Source organism: Onychomys torridus, chromosome 22 (genome assembly GCF_903995425.1).
Source record: "Onychomys torridus chromosome 22, mOncTor1.1, whole genome shotgun sequence".
Lineage (NCBI taxonomy): Eukaryota > Metazoa > Chordata > Mammalia > Rodentia > Cricetidae > Onychomys > Onychomys torridus.
The window spans coordinates 42,236,228-42,253,317 of NC_050464.1; the positions used below are offsets into that span (position 1 = coordinate 42,236,228).

The 17,090-nt window shown below is 48.6% G+C and overlaps 2 protein-coding genes across 11 annotated transcripts in view; one reads left to right on the plus strand and one right to left on the minus strand.

Annotated features, from left to right (window-relative positions):
• The window catches only part of Ep400 (E1A binding protein p400), a 106,290-nt gene extending 100,775 nt beyond the window's left edge, over positions 1 to 5,515 (plus strand). For all 9 annotated transcript variants that reach the window (XM_036172205.1, XM_036172200.1, XM_036172207.1 and 6 more), the window contains 5 exons: positions 900 to 1,095; positions 1,531 to 1,658; positions 2,159 to 2,305; positions 3,201 to 3,278; positions 3,639 to 5,515. In XM_036172205.1, the coding sequence (XP_036028098.1) occupies positions 900 to 1,095; positions 1,531 to 1,658; positions 2,159 to 2,305; positions 3,201 to 3,278; positions 3,639 to 3,911 (822 nt within the window). In that variant the 3' untranslated portion in view covers positions 3,912 to 5,515. The remainder of the gene's footprint in view (positions 1 to 899; positions 1,096 to 1,530; positions 1,659 to 2,158; positions 2,306 to 3,200; positions 3,279 to 3,638) is intronic.
• A 6,839-nt stretch (positions 5,516 to 12,354) lies between these two features.
• Ddx51 (DEAD-box helicase 51) lies at positions 12,355 to 17,060 on the minus strand. 2 transcript variants are annotated; one of them, XM_036172011.1, is made up of 15 exons: positions 16,745 to 17,060; positions 16,522 to 16,640; positions 15,782 to 15,932; positions 15,385 to 15,530; positions 15,226 to 15,297; positions 14,960 to 15,066; positions 14,697 to 14,805; positions 14,462 to 14,607; positions 14,169 to 14,364; positions 13,973 to 14,088; positions 13,779 to 13,895; positions 13,500 to 13,601; positions 13,284 to 13,347; positions 13,051 to 13,185; positions 12,355 to 12,835 (listed from the first exon to the last, which is right to left on the minus strand). In XM_036172011.1, exons 1-15 carry the CDS (start codon positions 17,031 to 17,033, stop codon positions 12,809 to 12,811), a joined length of 1,896 nt encoding a protein of 631 aa, XP_036027904.1. In that variant the 5' UTR covers positions 17,034 to 17,060; the 3' UTR covers positions 12,355 to 12,808. The 2 variants fall into 2 exon arrangements, with proteins under 2 accessions (XP_036027904.1, XP_036027903.1); XM_036172010.1 differs by lacking the exon at positions 12,355 to 12,835 and adding an exon at positions 12,854 to 12,976.
• Positions 17,061 to 17,090: the final 30 nt, after the last annotated feature.

A 17,090-nucleotide genomic window follows, 5' to 3' on the forward strand; every position in this document is an offset into this window, starting at 1 on the left:
GGAAGCAGAGACAAATGGTGGTGCTTTCCAGCCTTCACTGCTCCTTTTACCTGTTGTTCAGTCTGGGTTCCCAGTCCACATTCAGGGTGGGTCCTCCCCTCTCTGCTCTGCAATCTCCTTACAGACTCTCCCAGAGGGTTGTCTAAAGCCAGTCAGATTGACAGTGAAGGTTAACCTTTCATCAAGTAGGGAAGAGGTAACTCGTTCTACTCCTGTTTTTGCACAGCTAGAAAAGATGCCTCGCAGGCTGAATGTCAGTTTCAGTCCCCTGTCTGTGGGCACTTAGGACTGTGAATAGCTTTTCCTTTCTTAGGTTTCTTTTTGTTTATGTGTGTGTTTGGATAATCTTATACACACAAAGGTTGGCTCATTTCCATTTACCTTTTGTAAAATGTAATTTAGGAAGAAAAATGCTTGGTAGCAGTGTGGGAAAATTGTAGGCTCAGGCAGCCTTAGGTGTGTTTTCGGATGGGTGGTCATGGCAGTGCTCTGGAAGCCAGAGGATGGAGTTAGTGGCACAGAACAAGGAACAGAGAGGAGAGCTTGGAATCTTATGAACATGGCAGGAGGGCAGACAAGTCCAGAAGTCTTGTACATTCTGTCCCCATGTGTCTGTCAGTGACAAGCACAAGTCTGGGCTGGCCTCGTGATTCTCAATTGTCCTCTAGGGTCATTGCCCTCTTTCCACATGGTCTGTGTCATTCTCTTGGCCTCTGGTCAAAAAAAAAAAATGTTTTTTAAAAAATAAGGAAGAGGGGTTGGGGATTTAGCTCAGTGGTAGAGCGCTTACCTAGCAAGCGCAAGGCCCTGGGTTTGGTCCTCAGCTCCGGGGGGAAAAAAGAAAAGAAAAGGACAATGTCTGAATTTCTCTGGATTCTCCTGTTATTTTCACTGTTTAGACCCGGGTCCCTACTTCTCAGCTGCAGGCACAAGGGCAGATGCAAACTCAGACGCCCCAGCCTGCTCAGGTGGCCTTGGCAAAGCCTCCAGTGGTATCTGTCCCAGCAGCTGTGGTCTCCTCGCCGGGGGTCACGACCCTGCCTATGAACGTTGCAGGGATCAGCGTGGCAATTGGACAGCCACAAAAAACAGCAGGTACCTTCCTGCAGCTTCTTGTTGCTGCATGCAATTCCCAGGTGGCCCTGTGTTCTGGTGGAGATAAACTGCCTCACTCTGTCCTATCACCTGCGTCACACATGCTGTCCTAGGGCTTAGTGTAGGTTCTTAGGTTCCCAGGTCCCAAATTTTGACCCTCAGTTTAACCATTAATATTCCGACATTTCTTTCCCATATGTTTGTCATTTACGAAATAAAAACAGGATGTATGCTGGTTGTGGTGGCAGTGCACACCTTTAATCCCAGCACTTGGGAGGCAGAGTTAAGTAAATCTCTGAGTTCACAGACAGCCAGGGCTATACAGAGAAACTGCCTCAGAGAGAGACAGATAGACAGATATTGATTGACTGTATATTCAGGGCCTGCAAAGCCTTAGGACAATGCCTGGACCTCGCTGACTTGGTGTTCCTATAGGGCAGACTGTTGTGGCCCAGCCCGTCCATGTCCAACAACTGCTGAAACTCAAGCAGCAGGCAGCCCAGCAGCAGCAGAAGGCCATCCAGCCCCAGGTTGCCCAGGGCCAGGCTGCCGTCCAGCAGAAGGTATGAGTTCCCTGCCTGAGGTTTCACTTCAGTGCAGCTCTTTGATGGGGGATGGTCCAGAGTGAATGGGCTGTGTAAGGATGCAAGGATCTCAAGAGTGTTAGCTTCGGGGCGGAGGTGCTAGTGTGGTCAGTGTCCTTGTTTTCTTTTCTGAGATGAATGCTTACGTAAGTGATGATGGTGGGGGGTGTGGCCTCAAGCTAGATGCCAGGTATGGATTTATCAGGCTGGAAGGAACCAGAAGATTAGGAAAGCAGGAACAGGCTCATCACGTGGAGTCCACAGCAGGGGACACTGCCTTCTGTACTTAGTGTACTTACTGGTGGCATCATCTGATGACAGAAAAGTAGGGCAGTGCCAGTACTTGGGATGGTCTTGACCATGTTGTCTAGAAGGTGCTGTGAAGGGGTCAAATGGTGAAGGCTCTTGGCAGCTGCTGAGGGTTTGAGTAGAGAACCTGGTCCTCACTTGGCTCTGATCCTCTGCTGTCTTTTCTTCAGCTAACCACTCAACAGATCACTGCTCAGGGCCCACAGCAGAAGGTCGCCTATGCTGCCCAGCCAACCCTTAAAACCCAATTTCTGACCACACCCATCTCCCAGGCCCAGAAACTGGCTGGGACTCAGCAGGTGCAGACACAAATCCAGGTAAGCATGCTACTGTGTGCAACTCAGTGCAGATGGCAGGGCCTGTGGAGACATAAAGAGAATTTCATGAGAACGCAGGCTGAGGAAGAGTACCAGCACCCAGCCAGTATGACTACCACTGCCTAACTTTTTCTGTAGGGCCCTTTCTGCATAGTATGCAGGGAGCCTTCCAGAACACAGGAGAGTCTCACAAATGAGGTCTCAAGACTCATGCTGCTGTATACCAACTTACTTCGTGTGTGCGCATGTATTAGCTTGTGTTTTGGGTAATTGATAGGATTCCACTCTTTCCTGGTTTATTGACTTTGATGTCTCCTCTGACATACCTGTCAAGTAGTCTGCCAGGTTAGCTTTCACAGTCTAGATATAATTTGCTGTGGTAACATTTGTGTGTCTTCTCTTTCCATTTAATGGTATCTGTAGATGAGCTACTGGAATATCCAGTCTCTTTCTGGTTAAAGTCTTGCTTAAGAAATCTAGTCCAGAACCTCTATCCAGTGCCACTAAGAACAGAGTTCACTCCCAAGAAAAAGTTAAAATGTGAATCCTCATGAGTCATTAATGGATTGCTTCTGAAAGTGAGTCAGTTGCTCTTCACCCTCCTAGATCCTGGTGGGCATACTTGAGATTGTTTCTCCATGTTACCTGCCATTATTTGTTTGCTTAAGAACAGAGAGAGGGGGCTGGAGAGATGGCTCAGCGGTTAAGAGCACAGGTTGCTCTTCCAGAGGTCCTGAGTTCAATTCCCAGCAACCACATGGTGGCTCACAACCATCGGTAATGAGATCTGGCACATAGGCAGAACACTGTATACATAATACACAATAACTAAATCTTTTTAAAAAGATGTTTGTGCATGTATTTTGAATCCTATGCTTGCCTTGTTTTGTCAAAGGTTGCAAAACTTCCTCAAGTTGTGCAGCAGCAAACATCTGTGGCCAGCATCCAGCAGGTTGCATCTGCTTCTCAGCAGGTAGAGTGCACCAAGACTTAGGGATGGTGGGGAGCACAGTGTGTTTCAGAAGCAAAATACTAGTTATTAGAGAATTACTTTTGGAAAATGAGTTACTGACTAAAGGGAAATTTCCAGGGAAGGACCAGACTTGTGCCACAACCTGTTCTCAGCAGGGACCTTTGTTATGTTCCACAAGACAGGGCCACAGCATCTGGGGAGGCAGCATGGGATCCAGGTGGAGACAGGCTGGCAAGTGAAAACACCCCTTTCTGCACCAGAGCTGTATTTGGTTAAAATGGTGATGTGATTTTCACTCTTATAAAGCTGCCTGTGAACTTGCTGTTCTCTGGTGACCTGTGCTCTCTCATCTTGGCTCAGGCTTCTCCACAGACAGTGACACTCACGCAGGCAACAGCAGCAGGGCAACAGGTGCAGATGATCCCGACAGTGACTGCAACAGCACAGGTGGTGCAGCAGAAGCTCATCCAGCAGCAGGTGGTGACTACAGCCTCTGCCTCACTGCAGACCCCTGGAGGTCCAAGCCCAGCACAGCTTCCAGCCAGCTCTGACAGCCCAAGCCAGCAGCCCAAGTTGCAGATGCGAGTCCCTGCTGTGAGGCTGAAGACACCCACCAAGCCTCCATGCCAATAGGAAGGAAACTGGTTAGTACTATGTAGGGCAAGGCTGTCTTAGCAGAATGCTACAGTTTTTGGACTCTGGGATCTGCTGCCTAGGTTGGCCAAAGTTGTTTGACTTTCTCCTGTGTGTATGTGACTAGCTGAAAAAGCAACATTTGCAGTCTTTGATGGTTTCACTGTTTGGGTAGTGCCCACACCAGTCTTTTAAAAAGCCCTTTAGTGTTTCTTTTGTAGTGCATACTACTTAGTACATGGTAGGGGCAGCATGTCCTACAGCAGGCTCTAGCTCAGACATGGTCTTTGGTACCATTGTTCAGGGAGATGCATCATAGTCTTTCAGGAGAGATGACAGTAGACCATCAGAGACCTCCCTCCCCCCCCAACACCCTTCTCTTTCCAGACTGCACGCTGGTCCTCTCTTACCCTTTTCAATATGCCAGTGAGGTCCTGGCTTGCATTATGAGCACCCATCTTGTCCCAGTGGGCACTGGCTTTCCTTTGAATGAGGCTCTGGGACTGATGCCATCTCTGCATAGCCAAATTGTGTTTAGACACACTACTGGGATCCTTTGCAGTATTCTTGTGACAAGCTAGTGTGAGTCTCAGGTGCTGTACACATGTATATGGCAAGTGGGGCAGCCTGGTGTAGCTGGTACCAGGGTTACTGTCCCCTTATTGTTGTCCTGGTCTAGTCTGGAGAGCTTAGTATTCTTAGGAAGAAGGCATCTATTGTACCACTCCCCAGCAGCTTTCATGGATTTTAGATGTCTTGACTGAGCAACAACTGATGCCTGGTTGTGCCTGTCATGCTAATGTAGTGACAGGCCTGCAGTTGGAGGACAAAGAGTTAGGATGGAGTTCAGTCCTATTTCACTCTTCTTAGCACTGTAAGGTGACTTGTGTGCCTTCTTACCTGCCAGAGTGGAAGGTCCATGTTCCACATCAGGGCTGATGCCTGGAAGTTAAGTCTGTGAGGTCTGTGCTGTCCGCACTGCAGCCTTGAAGACAGGAGTTGTATTGAGTATTCTTCCCTGTCATGTTCATCCCACCTTTTGTGTGCTGTGTGGGCAGGAATGTGACGATACATCCTAAAGCCCAGCCAGAACTCACTTTTGAGCTCTTAATGTGAAACTTGGGGGTCAAAGTAGCAATTAGGTGTTGAAAAACCAGAAGAGGTTTAGTAATTTTCCATGAACCTGTCCTGTATGTGGTCTACAAGCAAAAACCCACTGTGTTTGGCTTGGTGTGTGCTGTAGTGGGGGGAAGAGCCTTTGGAGGATCCTGTTCCCCATAGTCCTCAGGCAGAACTGAGCTCAGTGGGTCCTTTGTCAGTGTCGCACTCACTTTTCTCCATCCTTCCTGCTGTTGTTGCAGCATCCTTCAGTGTGCCCAAGCCCAGTGGTTGGATGGAGTTAGAGGTGGGGGGATTGGTCTTCATTTTTCAACCAGATAGCTGTTTGTTTTGTTGGGGATTTTGTGTGTGTGTGTGTTTTGTAATATAAGAAACAGGACTGAAATTGTAAATACTTTGTAAACACAGCATTTGTACTTGAATAGGATTTTAAAAGGACACTGCTGTCCTACCAAGCAAAGGCTAATAAAAGTGACCTTTCTACACCCTTCTTGTTCTGTTTTTTCATTTGCAAGGTGAGAAAACAAAAGAAGCAATGTTGCACTGAGGCGTTCTGTGTGTATATTGCTCCAAAGCTATAGAAGGAACAAAACTTTCTTCCTTTTTAACTCCTTGGCCTAGAAGCCACTCTGTAAAGCCATACTTGGGTTCCTGCATGGCTTCCCACCATGTGTCTGCTTCAGGGCTTCACAGTGCCAAGACTGCAAGTTGAGGCCCCTCTTCAGGCACCAGGGAGTAGGCCTTATGAGCAGGAGCTACTTATGAATAGTCCCAGTAGCTGTTGCTGCCTCCTTTCAGCCTTGTAAGTGACTTGGTGACCTTGCCTTTCTCCCAGTGTACAGCCATATAAAATCCTCTCCAAGGCACCTCTTTCTGAAAGGCCTTGGGTTCAGCTCACATCCAGCCTCATTCAGGCAGATCCCCAGGTGGCCCTCCACCTCTTCTGGTGTGTCCACCACCTTCACCAGATGCCTGCTCCTGTACAGACCCAGACAAGCCTTAATGACTCAGGCCCAACAGGTGACAGCTGGGTGCTGATCTTGTGTAGTGACAAGATAGCAGATGTGATCTTTTCTGACACTGCCCATAAACATGGCTGGCCCTCAAGCAAGGTGTGGTGGTATACACTCTTAATCCCCAGCAGAGAGGCAAAAGGGACCAAACTAGCCAGGGGCTTTCACAGAGGAGGAATGGGGAAAAAAAGGACTTCCACTCACCTGCATGCCTATCAGTCACCACACCCACTGCTCAACCCTAAGGCTGTATAGCCTCTGACCCCAGACCCATTTGGCCTGTCTATCAAGTCATCCTACCCACTACACTATTCAGCATTGTATGGAGTCTGACATGGAACTCCAGGCAGACACCCCAGAGCCAGTCTACCACCCCACACACCAAGATACCATGGGGATCACACAGTATCTGGCCACTACTCCACTCACCTTCAGAGCATCCTGCATCCCACCTTCAGAGCACTGTCCACTTCCACAGTGACTTGAGCCCCTGCTACCCAAGGACCACCCTACAGAACCCAATAAGGCCCCTGCAGACTTCTGAAAATTGGCATTAACAATCTTCTAAGCCTGAAAGTTTATTCCTAGGCTCAGAGGTTGCGCTTACACCTCTCACTCACCCTAAGAACTGACAACCAAATGCCATTCACTTGGTCCACACCTGACAAGTTGAAGGAACTTAACAGCAAGCAAAGATCCAAACACCCACTCAATAAAGGCAAGACCAGACCAGATAACCACATCAAAAACACTACCAATGACCTTATTCCTGATGCCTAGGTTCCATCACAAAAACAAACAAATGCATCTAACAGTCTACCCAAACACTAAAAGAATACATTTTCTTCTTGGCAGCCTATAGAACTTTGGAGAAAGTCAACCATATATGAGTGAGTATACAAAGCAAGTCCCAACCCTGCATACCACCTGGCTACAGAGGAACAACAGAAGCACAAAAACTCATAACACCACTGGAGGAAAACAAGGTCAAGGGAAAAAACAAGAGGGCAATTAAATTCCTAGAATTAATGAAAATGAAAACATTCAGGACTCAGGAAGCAGAGACAGATAGATCTCATGAGTTCAAGGCCAGCCTGGTCCACATAGCAAGTTCCAGGACAGTCCTGACCTGACTACACAGAGAAACCCTATCTCAAACAAAACAAAAAGAATGGAAACACAGTATACCAGGATCTACAGGGCACAACGAAGGCAGTCATAAGAGGAAAGGTGTTATCACTAGGAGCCTGCTTCCAAAAACTGGAGAGCACTTATGTTAATGACTTAACCTTTCACCTAAAGGCCTTTGAAAAGCAAAATAGCAAAAGAATAAAAGGAAACCACACATCCCTCTCAGGGTCATCAAAAAATCGCCAACTTTCCTTTGTGTGGGATGGCAGGCCCCAGCATGCTAGAATAATAAATGTTCTTGCTGAATGCATAAGTTGATGGTAGTCTTTTGTGCGACTTCTCCGGGGCCCTAACAAGTACACCACACATAATCAGACTCAAGAACAGAACATGGTCATCTTACTGGATTCAGAAAGGGCCTTTGACAAAATCCGACATCTCTTCAGGATAGAAGTCTGGGAAGGGGTACATGTTTCAACATCATAAAGGCAGTGTATAACTATATAGCCAGCATGCTAAATGAGGGAAACTAAGCTTTTCCACTAAAATCAGAAGTCAGAATGTCCACTTTCTCTTCTCATGGTCAATACTGTACCTGAAGTCATTAGCTAGAGCATAAGACAAAGGAGAGAAAGGAAATAGGAAATTAAGCCAAAGAATCCCTAGCTGTAGATTTTGTATGATTTTATACATAAAGACTGTATCAGTAAACTCCCTACAGCTGATAAACACATTAAGCCAAGTAGCAAGATACAAAACTAGCACACAAAAGTCAGTAAACTTCCTATATACACACGACAGCCACACTGAGAAAAATCAGGGAAACAATCCTATTCGAAATAGTCTTAAAAAAAAAAACAAAAACTTGGAATAAATCTAAGGAAGTGAAAACTTTTAAGACACTAAAGAAAGAAACGAAAATGATAGCAAAAGAAGGGGAAACCTCACATGCTCATGGATTAGTAGGATTAATATTGTGAATATTAGCCAGAAGTGGTGGAGCACACCTTTAAGGGAGGCAGAGGCAGGTGGACCTCTGAGTTCAATCAAGGCGACCCTGGTCTATAGAGTTAGTTCCAGCACAGTGAGCTACATCAAAAAAACAAACAAAAAGCAAAAAACAAAAACAAAAACAAAAAAACAGCCGGCGGTGGTGGCTCATGCCTTTAAACCCAGGACTTGGGAGGCAGAGGCAGGCGGATTTCTGAGTTCGAGGCCAGCCTGGCCTACAAAGCGAGTTCAAAGAAAGGCACAAAGCTACATGGAGAAACCCTGTCTCGAAAAACCAAAAACAAAAAACTCCCAAAGAACAAAACAAAACAAAGGGGATTTAGCTCAGTGGTAGAGTGTTTGCCTAGCAAGCACAAGGCCCTGGGTTCGGTCCTCAGCTCAAAAAACAAAACAAAACAAAAAACTATAAACCTTGTGGTGCTGAAGAGATGGCTCAGGGGTTAAGAGCACTGGCTGCTCTTCCAGAGGACCCATTTCAATTCCAGGACCCACATGGCAGCTCACAACTGTATGTAGCTGCAGTTCCAAGGGATCTGACACTCTCATGCATACATGCAGGCAAAACACCAATGCACATACATAGGTACATATAATAAATTTGACCATCCTACCAAAAGCAATCTACAAATTCAATGCAGTCACCATCAAAATTCCAATACACTTCTTTACAGAAACCGGTAATTTCAAAATTCACATGGAAACATAAAAACCATAAGGATAGCCAAACGACCCTGAACAATAAAAGAACTGCTGGAGGTATCTCATCATCCCCAATTTTAAAGATATACTACAGAGCTAATAAAGCATGGTACTGGCATAAAAAGACATTAACCAATGCAATAGAATTGAGGATCCAGATATAAGTTCATGCACCTACTGCCATCTGAGTTTTGATAGAGGCCCAAAATACACACTGGAGGAAAGGCATCATCTTTAATAAATGGTGCTGGTCAAACTGGATAGCTGCATGTAGAGTGAAACTAGAATCTTATCTCTCACCTTGCACAAACCTCAACTCTAAATGGATCAAAGGACCTCCACATAAGGCCTGATATACCTTGGATTTGATAGAGAAATTGGGGATGTACTTACAAGCACAGGAAAGGACTTTGTGAACAGGAGACCCCAGTAGTGCAGACAATAAGACCAACAATTGAAGCCAGGCGGTGGTGGAGCACGCCTTTAATCCCAGCACTCAGGAGACAGAGGCAGGCAGATCTCTGAGTTCAAGTCCAGCCTGGTCTACAGAGTGAGTTCCAGGACAGCCAAGGCTACACAGAGACCCTGTGTTTGTGGTGGGGGTGGGGAGACCAACAATTGATAAATGAGACTTCATGTTTCTGCACAACAGAGGGGCACCACCATTCAAGTGAAAAGACAGCCTACAGAATGGGAAAAGGTTCTTATCAGCTGCATTTGCTGTGGGAGCCCGTTTTCAGGTTCCTCATGGCTTTACCCAGCAGGTCCGCATAGAGGATGATTAGGACCACAGGCCTGAGTGCAGGTGTCTGAAATGGTCTACACTTGGCTGTGCTGGGGGAGGTCTTTTGCTCCACCCCTTGGTGTTTCTATAAATAACCTGATGCAGAGACAGTCAGGGCCTGTTGGGAAAGGTTCCAGGCCCTCTCAAGGCTATCTTTTATTTTCTATCTGTTTATCTCCACACTATAAATCCTTCTATCTAATATTTCCTGCTGCTCACACTCAAGAAAACTCTGGGGAGCTGTGGGGTTGGTGGGTAAATGCCCCACAATTTGGTAGAGAATTACTCTCTAAACTAAAAACTCAAAAAAACATCAGGGGCTGGGGAGATGGCTCAGTTCAGCAGTTAAGAACACCACTGCTACTGCAGAGGACTGAGTCTGGTTCCCAGCGTTGACAGCAGGCAGTTCATAACCCCTTATAACTCTAGCTCAAAGGGGACTGGACACCTCTGGCCTGTGGGCACTTGTACTCACATACCCACACACAAGCATATAATAAAATCGTCTAAAAACTAAATCTCAAAACAAAAAACTCAAGCCCATCTTACAAATAGAGCAGGGAACTAAACAACATTCTCAAAAGATCAAATACAGTGGGCTAGAGAGCTAGCTCAATGGTTAAGAGCACTGGCTGCTCTTCCAGAGAACCCAATTCGATTTACCCACATGTTGGCTCAAGGTTATTTGAAACTCCAGTTTCAGGGGATCTGACAACCTCTTCTGGCCTCCACAGCATGTGGTGCACAAAACACCCACACATATCAATAGTAAGTAAGGGCTGGGTGTGGTGGCGCACGCCTTTGCCTTTAACTGAAGCACTGGGGAGGCAGAGGCAGGTGGATCTCTGTGAGGTTAAAGTCAGCCTGGTCTACAGAGAGCTCCAGGACAGGCAGGACTATGTAAAGAGACCTTGTCTCAAAACAAACAAATAACAAACCAAAAGTGCAAATGGCTGAGAAACTTGAAGTCGACCATCCTTAGCCATCAGGGAAATGGGAAACTACTTTGAGACTTCAAACATCTTGATTCAATCAGAATGCCCAAGATTTAAAAAGAAAAAAAAAAGGCAGACCCTGGCATGGCTGTGAAAAGAGAAGGATTCTTCACTGCTGGGAGTACACGCTGGTGATAACCACCCTCATCTACTGCTACAGGGACACTTGCTCTTCCACACTACTTGCTCTACTCACAATAACCGGGAACTGACGGATGGATGATGGAGACGTGCTACATTTACACAATGGATTGCTCTTCCACACTACTTGCTCTACTCACAGTAACTGGGAACTGACGGATGGATGATGGAGACGTGCTACATTTACACAATGGATTGCTCTTCCACACTACTTGCTCTACTCACAGTAACCGGGAACTGACGGATGGATGATGGAGACGTGCTACATTCACATGATGGAGTCTCCAGTTGTTTGAGACACAGAAGAGAACCGCAAGTAAACGAATGCAACTGGAGCCGACCATCCTGAGTGAGGTGAGGGTGGGATGAGCCGGACCCAGAAACCACACCACTCTCCTGTCAATGTTAGCCTTGAATTTTCACATTTTCATTTCAAATACCCATAAAGTTCACAAATAATGGGGGGTGAGGCAGGAAGGGGACACAGAACACAATGATATAAAGGGAAGGAAGGGAAACAGGGAACAGGGAGAATTAAATGGGGTGGGAGATGGGAGGGCAGGTAGACAGTATCTGGGGAGGGATAACTGTATGCATCATATGCATTAGTGATTAATTCTGAGTCAGTGCTGTATTAAGGAAAGAAAGAAAAGCATTTCCCATTTAACCAAGAGCAAGTCTGGATTTGAATTCTCTACTTCACAATCCCTGTATCTTCTGTTACCATGGGTCTGTCCCTCACAGAGGGCTTCACTCTTTACTAAAGAGCAAAGCAAGCATCACATGGGGAAGGAATGGTATACTTTACAGAAATCTTTGGCAGAGTTTTACAAGGGATTAAGTCACTGGGTCCAACAGATCCCAACTGACCCAGATAACAGACATAATTATCAACCAACCATAAATGGATGCTTTCAGTCTTTGTGGTAGATTTTAGGAAGTTGCTTACAACTTCTGTATTTGCTGCTTTAAAAACAAAACAAAAAACACATGCATTATTTGGTCAGGGCATGGAAGAATACCTAATGTAAGATTAGAGCTAGCCGGGCGGCGTCGCACACCTTTAATCCCAGCACTGGGTGGTGGGGGGACGGACACGTGGCAGAGGCAGGCGGATCTTTGTGAGTTCGAGGCCAGCCTGGTCTACAGAGTGAGATCCAGGAAAGGCGCAAAGCTACACAGAGAAATCCTGTCTCAAAAAAACAAAACAAAAAGATTTACTTATTTATTATGTACACAGAATTCTGCCTGCATGTGTACCTGCAGGCCAGAAGAGGGCTCCAGATTACCATGTGGTTTTGCTGGGAACTGAACTCAGGACCTCTGGAAGTCAGTGCTCTTAACTGCTGAGCCATCTCTCCAGGCCCCATTTAAGTTTACTTTATACTTGGATGGTAGCTAATTATAAAACCATCTTGAGGCCGGGCAGTGGTGGCACACGCCTGTAATCGCAGCACTCGGGAGGCAGAGGCAGGCGGATCTCTGTGAGTTCAAGGCCTGGGCTACAGAGTGAGTTCCAGGAAAGGCGCAAAGCTACACAGGGAAACCCTGTCTCGAAAAAACAAAAAACAAACAAGCAAACAAATAAAAACACCATCTTGAAGACTAGTAGCCATGGAAACATTTTCAAGGCTGCCACCAACCTATTCCTGGACTCTAGTGACTTGTCTGGGACAGGCTCACCATTGTCTCTCTGTAGACATGATATGTTAAAGCCAGAAGCACTTTAATGTGCAGTCACTGTAATGCACAGCTTTTCATCACACTCCTCAAGGCACCCTTCTGCTTTACCTGAGCCTATTTCCAAAGACCAGTTGGATGCCAGCAGTACAAACCAAGGGCCGTTACTTTTCAGGCCTAAGCCACCATCTAGGCCGCCTGGCCCAAGATGACCATGGTGCTTGTGGGGGAAGGGTTGTTTCCGCTGGAACCTCAAGGAACCGTATCTTCTGCTTACACACAATGCTCATGTCAGCAGGATGCTCTCGAGGCGCTTGTTCCCATCTAGGCCGTCTTCAGCTTCTGCTCTTCCTGGGGAGGAAGGGAGCTCTGCATTATTGCACCCTTACCTGCTATCTGCAGGTCCCTTACCCTACAACCAGGAGATGATAGGTGCCGTGCTCAGGAGGCCTTTCCCATGGCATCAGGCTGCTTCCTGCTTGCCTCCCTTTCCTAGAGTGTGTGATGACATTACCAGAGTAGAGGCTGGACTTGGAAAAACCCCACCTGGGCCCAAAAGCACTCACCTTGACAGACTTCTCCAGCTGAGACAAGGCTGTCTCGTAACGAGCAACTAGTGGCTGCAGGAGCTCCCTGGGGATCTCATGGCGTGCCAGCTCAGGTACCCCAGCTTCTGACACCATCTGGAGGAACTTCCTTTCCTAGAGGGAAGGGGTTTCATGAGAAAGGGTCAGGACCAAGTGCATCTGCAACAGCACGGATCTGCCCATGACATCTGCTGAGAACTACATGGTCTTACCTGCACTTTCAAAAGAAGTGTGAAAGCCTGTCCTGTTTTTCCAGCTCGGGCTGTTCTCCCGACCCTGAAACCAAGCATGAGTGTGTTCTGACAGTGGCCCTGGAGACAGCTGTTCTCTTGGCCACACTGCACACAAACCACTATGCGAGGTGATCCCACCTATCATGACCAAGAGCTCATAAGCCCCACAAATGGCCACTGCTGACTAACCCTTACCTATGCACATAGGTCCTCAGGTACTGGGGAGCATCGTAGTTGATCACCAGCTCCACACCCTGCACATCAATGCCTCGAGCAGTAGCATCTGTGCTGATAAGGCTGATGAGACACAGGTACCGGGGCTCAGAGGACCAGAAACAGTAACGCCCACACCTGTGCCCACCCTGCCAGGGTTAGTTCCAAGCCTCTTGGGAACTAACTGCCCAGGAACTAGAAGGGCCCAAATAACACCCCAACTCTACATAGTTAGGTCCTGTTTGTTCTCCAGGTACTCACAGCTGGATCTTTCCCTGTTCAAACTGCTTCAAGATTTTCTTCCTTTGACCAGGCCCATAGCGGGAGGAGAATTCAGCCACACTCACACCCCCAAAAGCTTGTGCTAACAGGAAGAGCCTGGGTAGGGAAGAAACAGAAGCCAAATGGTGCCAAGGTCTAGTCTGTATTGGCTACACGCACTTGGTCCAACTTACCTGTGGGAATTCTCTCGAGAGTTAGTGAAGCAAAGGGCCCTTGAGAAGTTCGTCCCAAGGACTAGATGGAAGACAATGAGCGGCTTCGAGCTGAGTCTACAGGGCACATAGTGGTGCTGTGGGAAATGGACAGCAGGGGCTAGCCAGAAGCCCTGGGCCTAGCCACCAACCTGCCCCATATGCCCTACTTGCTTACCGTGAGCCCCACAGGGAAGGTGTACTTCCCCCTCAAGTTTCCATCCGCCTCAACTGTGTCTTTAGGGCCAATATGTCCCAGCCTTGTGGAGAAAAGCCTTGGCTGGTAGAGGCCAAGCCGCTGCAGCTTCTCAGGGTTCTGGGTCAGTGTGGCTGAGAAGAGCAGCTTCTGGAGAGGCATCTGGGGACAGCAAGTGCTGGAAAACGACAAGCATGTCATCAGCAGGGTAAAGGGTGTATTGACTCCTATTTTAGGGCCAACAAGGGGACCTGAGAAAGGGACCAGCTGGGTACCTGGCAGTAGTCACAACCTGAGGCTGTGTCCTCTGGAGCAGGGCACAGGAGCCTGAGGGGCTTTCACTGTAGAAGGATGCTGCCACCACTCGGGGCAGCCAGGACTGGTGCATGCTGTCAATCATCCGGTCTGCCTCATCGATGATCTATAGGAGACGGGGAGCCAGCGCCAACTGAAGACTCCCTGCTGAGATCACCCCAGCTCAGGCGCCCAGGTGTCCAGAAGGTGGCCTACCAGGAATCGGAGCTGCTGGAGGCTGAATCCTGGGGTCTGGTCAATGTGGTCCACCAGGCGGCCAGGTGTGGCCACCACAATGTCAGCCAGGCAACGGTAACCATCTACTCTACAAACCAGAAAGACTCAAAGAAAGGAAATGCCTCACAGGGCCATTTAACACAAAGCAGCCTCACATGTAAAGCACCAACACCACCCCAGCCAAAGGACACCAACTGGGCTGGGGAAGGACCTCCTGAAGAGCCACCACCTGGCACACCTACGTCTTCTGGACAAGGCTCTCCTGCTCCTTGGCCAGTGACTTCTGTCCAGTCACCAAAGCAACCCGCAGAGGTGTGGTGTCCGTGTAGATGTTGAATACTTTGCTCACCTGCAAAAGGACTCTGTCACTGGCCTAAGATAGATGGTGGCCCCTGCTACAGTAAGAATTCTTGAATTTAATACAGGTGTTCCAGGGGTAAGTACCACATACATCAAGCAGGGTAACTAAAGAAGGGGAAACAGAGTTCTGGATGCAGAGTCGTCATACCTGTTGGGCCAGCTCCTTAGTGGGAAGCACAACCAGTGCTCGGATGTGGCAGACCACTCGATGCAATAGGGCCTGCAGGGACAGAGAGAGAGCATCTGTGCTACCAGGCCCCTCCCTGTTGTAACAGCTCTAGCTAGAAACCTGTACTCTTATACTCACTTGTACCACAGGGATGACAAAGGCCAGTGTTTTTCCGCTGCCCGTTGGGGCAGAAACACAGAGGTCGCTAGGTTGGTAACCACCTCTGCCTACCAGAAACCCACAGTCTGCACTCTCCAGGAGGGCAGGAATCACAGCTGCCTGAACTGAATGAGGGAAGGAAAGGAGCAGGTCAACTCTATGCCAAAATATACCACTTCACCCAGGAGTTCTCCTGGTCAAAGATGGCAGCAGGACTGTTTAAGACCTAAGCCAATCATTAGGAACCTGAGCAGAAGTTCACTAATCTGGTGTGCAGTAGGGGCCCCTAAACCACAGCTCTTACACTGGAGCTCTGAAAGCCCAGGGAAGGCTGCCTCGAGGAGTTCACCCCATCATCTGCCCAGGGTTGAAGTACCTGGAAAGTAGGAAGAGATACCATTAGCCCTCAGCTGCTTCTGCAAGTCAGGGTGAACCTCAGGGATGTCCTCGATAGGAGTAAGATCCTCAGTGACACTCTTCTTGACACAGCTTGGCTCTGCCAGCCATGCCGGCAGGAAAGGCTGGACCTAAGAGAGAGGAAAAACCACAAGAGTTCCTCAGATCTGGAGCAACATTAGGAACCTGGAACTACAGAAGAGACCCTAACAGCAGCTTCTGGAGAGGCATCTGGTGAGAGCAAGTACTGGAAAGGGGAACATTAGCAGGGTGAAGAGCATATTAGCAGGACAGGTTTCCTCAAGGCACCCTGACTCCTATTTTAGGGCCAGCAAAGGGAGCTGAGAAAGGAAACAACATGCACAATGGGGCAGTCAACCCAGACGCAAGAGCTGACTTAGTCTCTCCTCAACCCTTCACCACCACCCATTCTTGCAGCCTTCGGACAAGACGCCCAGACCAGCAATTGCCCCCCTGCACCCAGAAATGATGCTTTCTACGTGGGGCTGCCAGGCACACCATAGGGCTTATCCCAATAGCTCTTACATGACTCTGGATTTCAGTTTCAAGAACGTCCACACATACCCACAGGAATGCTATAGGCCTCCCGCTTTTCTGTAGTTAGGGGCCACGTAATGGCAAAAACAAACAAAATCCACAAACATACAAAAAAACCTCCCAGATGAGACTGATGAGTAGCGGGCGGACAGCCAGACTCACCTTCGGTGTCTTCCTCCTTGCAAAGTCCCCCAGCACCGGGCCTGGAGCCGGGGATCTCGGGGCCTGCTCTGAGTCCTCTGCGCCGGCATTGAGCTGCCCAGGCGCCTCCTCGCCTCTCCCTGAGCGACACAACACAACACAACACAGTGTAGGGAACATTAACCCCGCAGCGCACCCAGGAAAAGCCTCCACGCCCCGTCCACATCTCGGACGCACAGCCCACCTGCATCCGCGTTGTCGTCCGCTTTCTGCCGCTTCGCTCTAGGAGCCTCCGGGTTCGGAACCACCGAACCGCTTACCCCACGCCGCCGCCGGGGCCGTCGACGCCGCTTGCCTGCCGCTTCCGCGGCCACCTCGGCCGACTCAGGCTTCGGCTCCCGCTGCTGCCGCTCACGGGCTCGGTTCTGCAGCCGCTCGAGCAGCACTCGCGCCCGGCTGCCCGCCTCTGCCTCTGCGTCCCCCAGCTCGGAAGCCTCCGGGCCCGCGTACCGCGCTACATGGAAAAGCGCCATAGTCTCACACGCTGTCGCTCCTCGGCGCTCCTTGATGACGCGAACAGGGCCGGACCT

What these genes read in the sequence shown, in the direction of transcription:
- Ddx51 (XM_036172010.1), bottom strand. Translation starts at nt 17,033, where the DNA reads ATGGCGCTTTTCCATGTAGCGCGGTACGCGGGCCCGGAGGCTTCCGAG. An exon ending in GGACGACAACGCGGATGCAG is followed by an intron (nt 16,641 to 16,744) that starts GTGGGCTGTGCG and finishes TGTGTCGCTCAG; the next exon opens with GGAGAGGCGAGGAGGCGCCT. An exon ending in CTGAGGACCTATGTGCATAG is followed by an intron (nt 13,348 to 13,499) that starts GTAAGGGTTAGT and finishes GCTTGGTTTCAG; the next exon opens with GGTCGGGAGAACAGCCCGAG.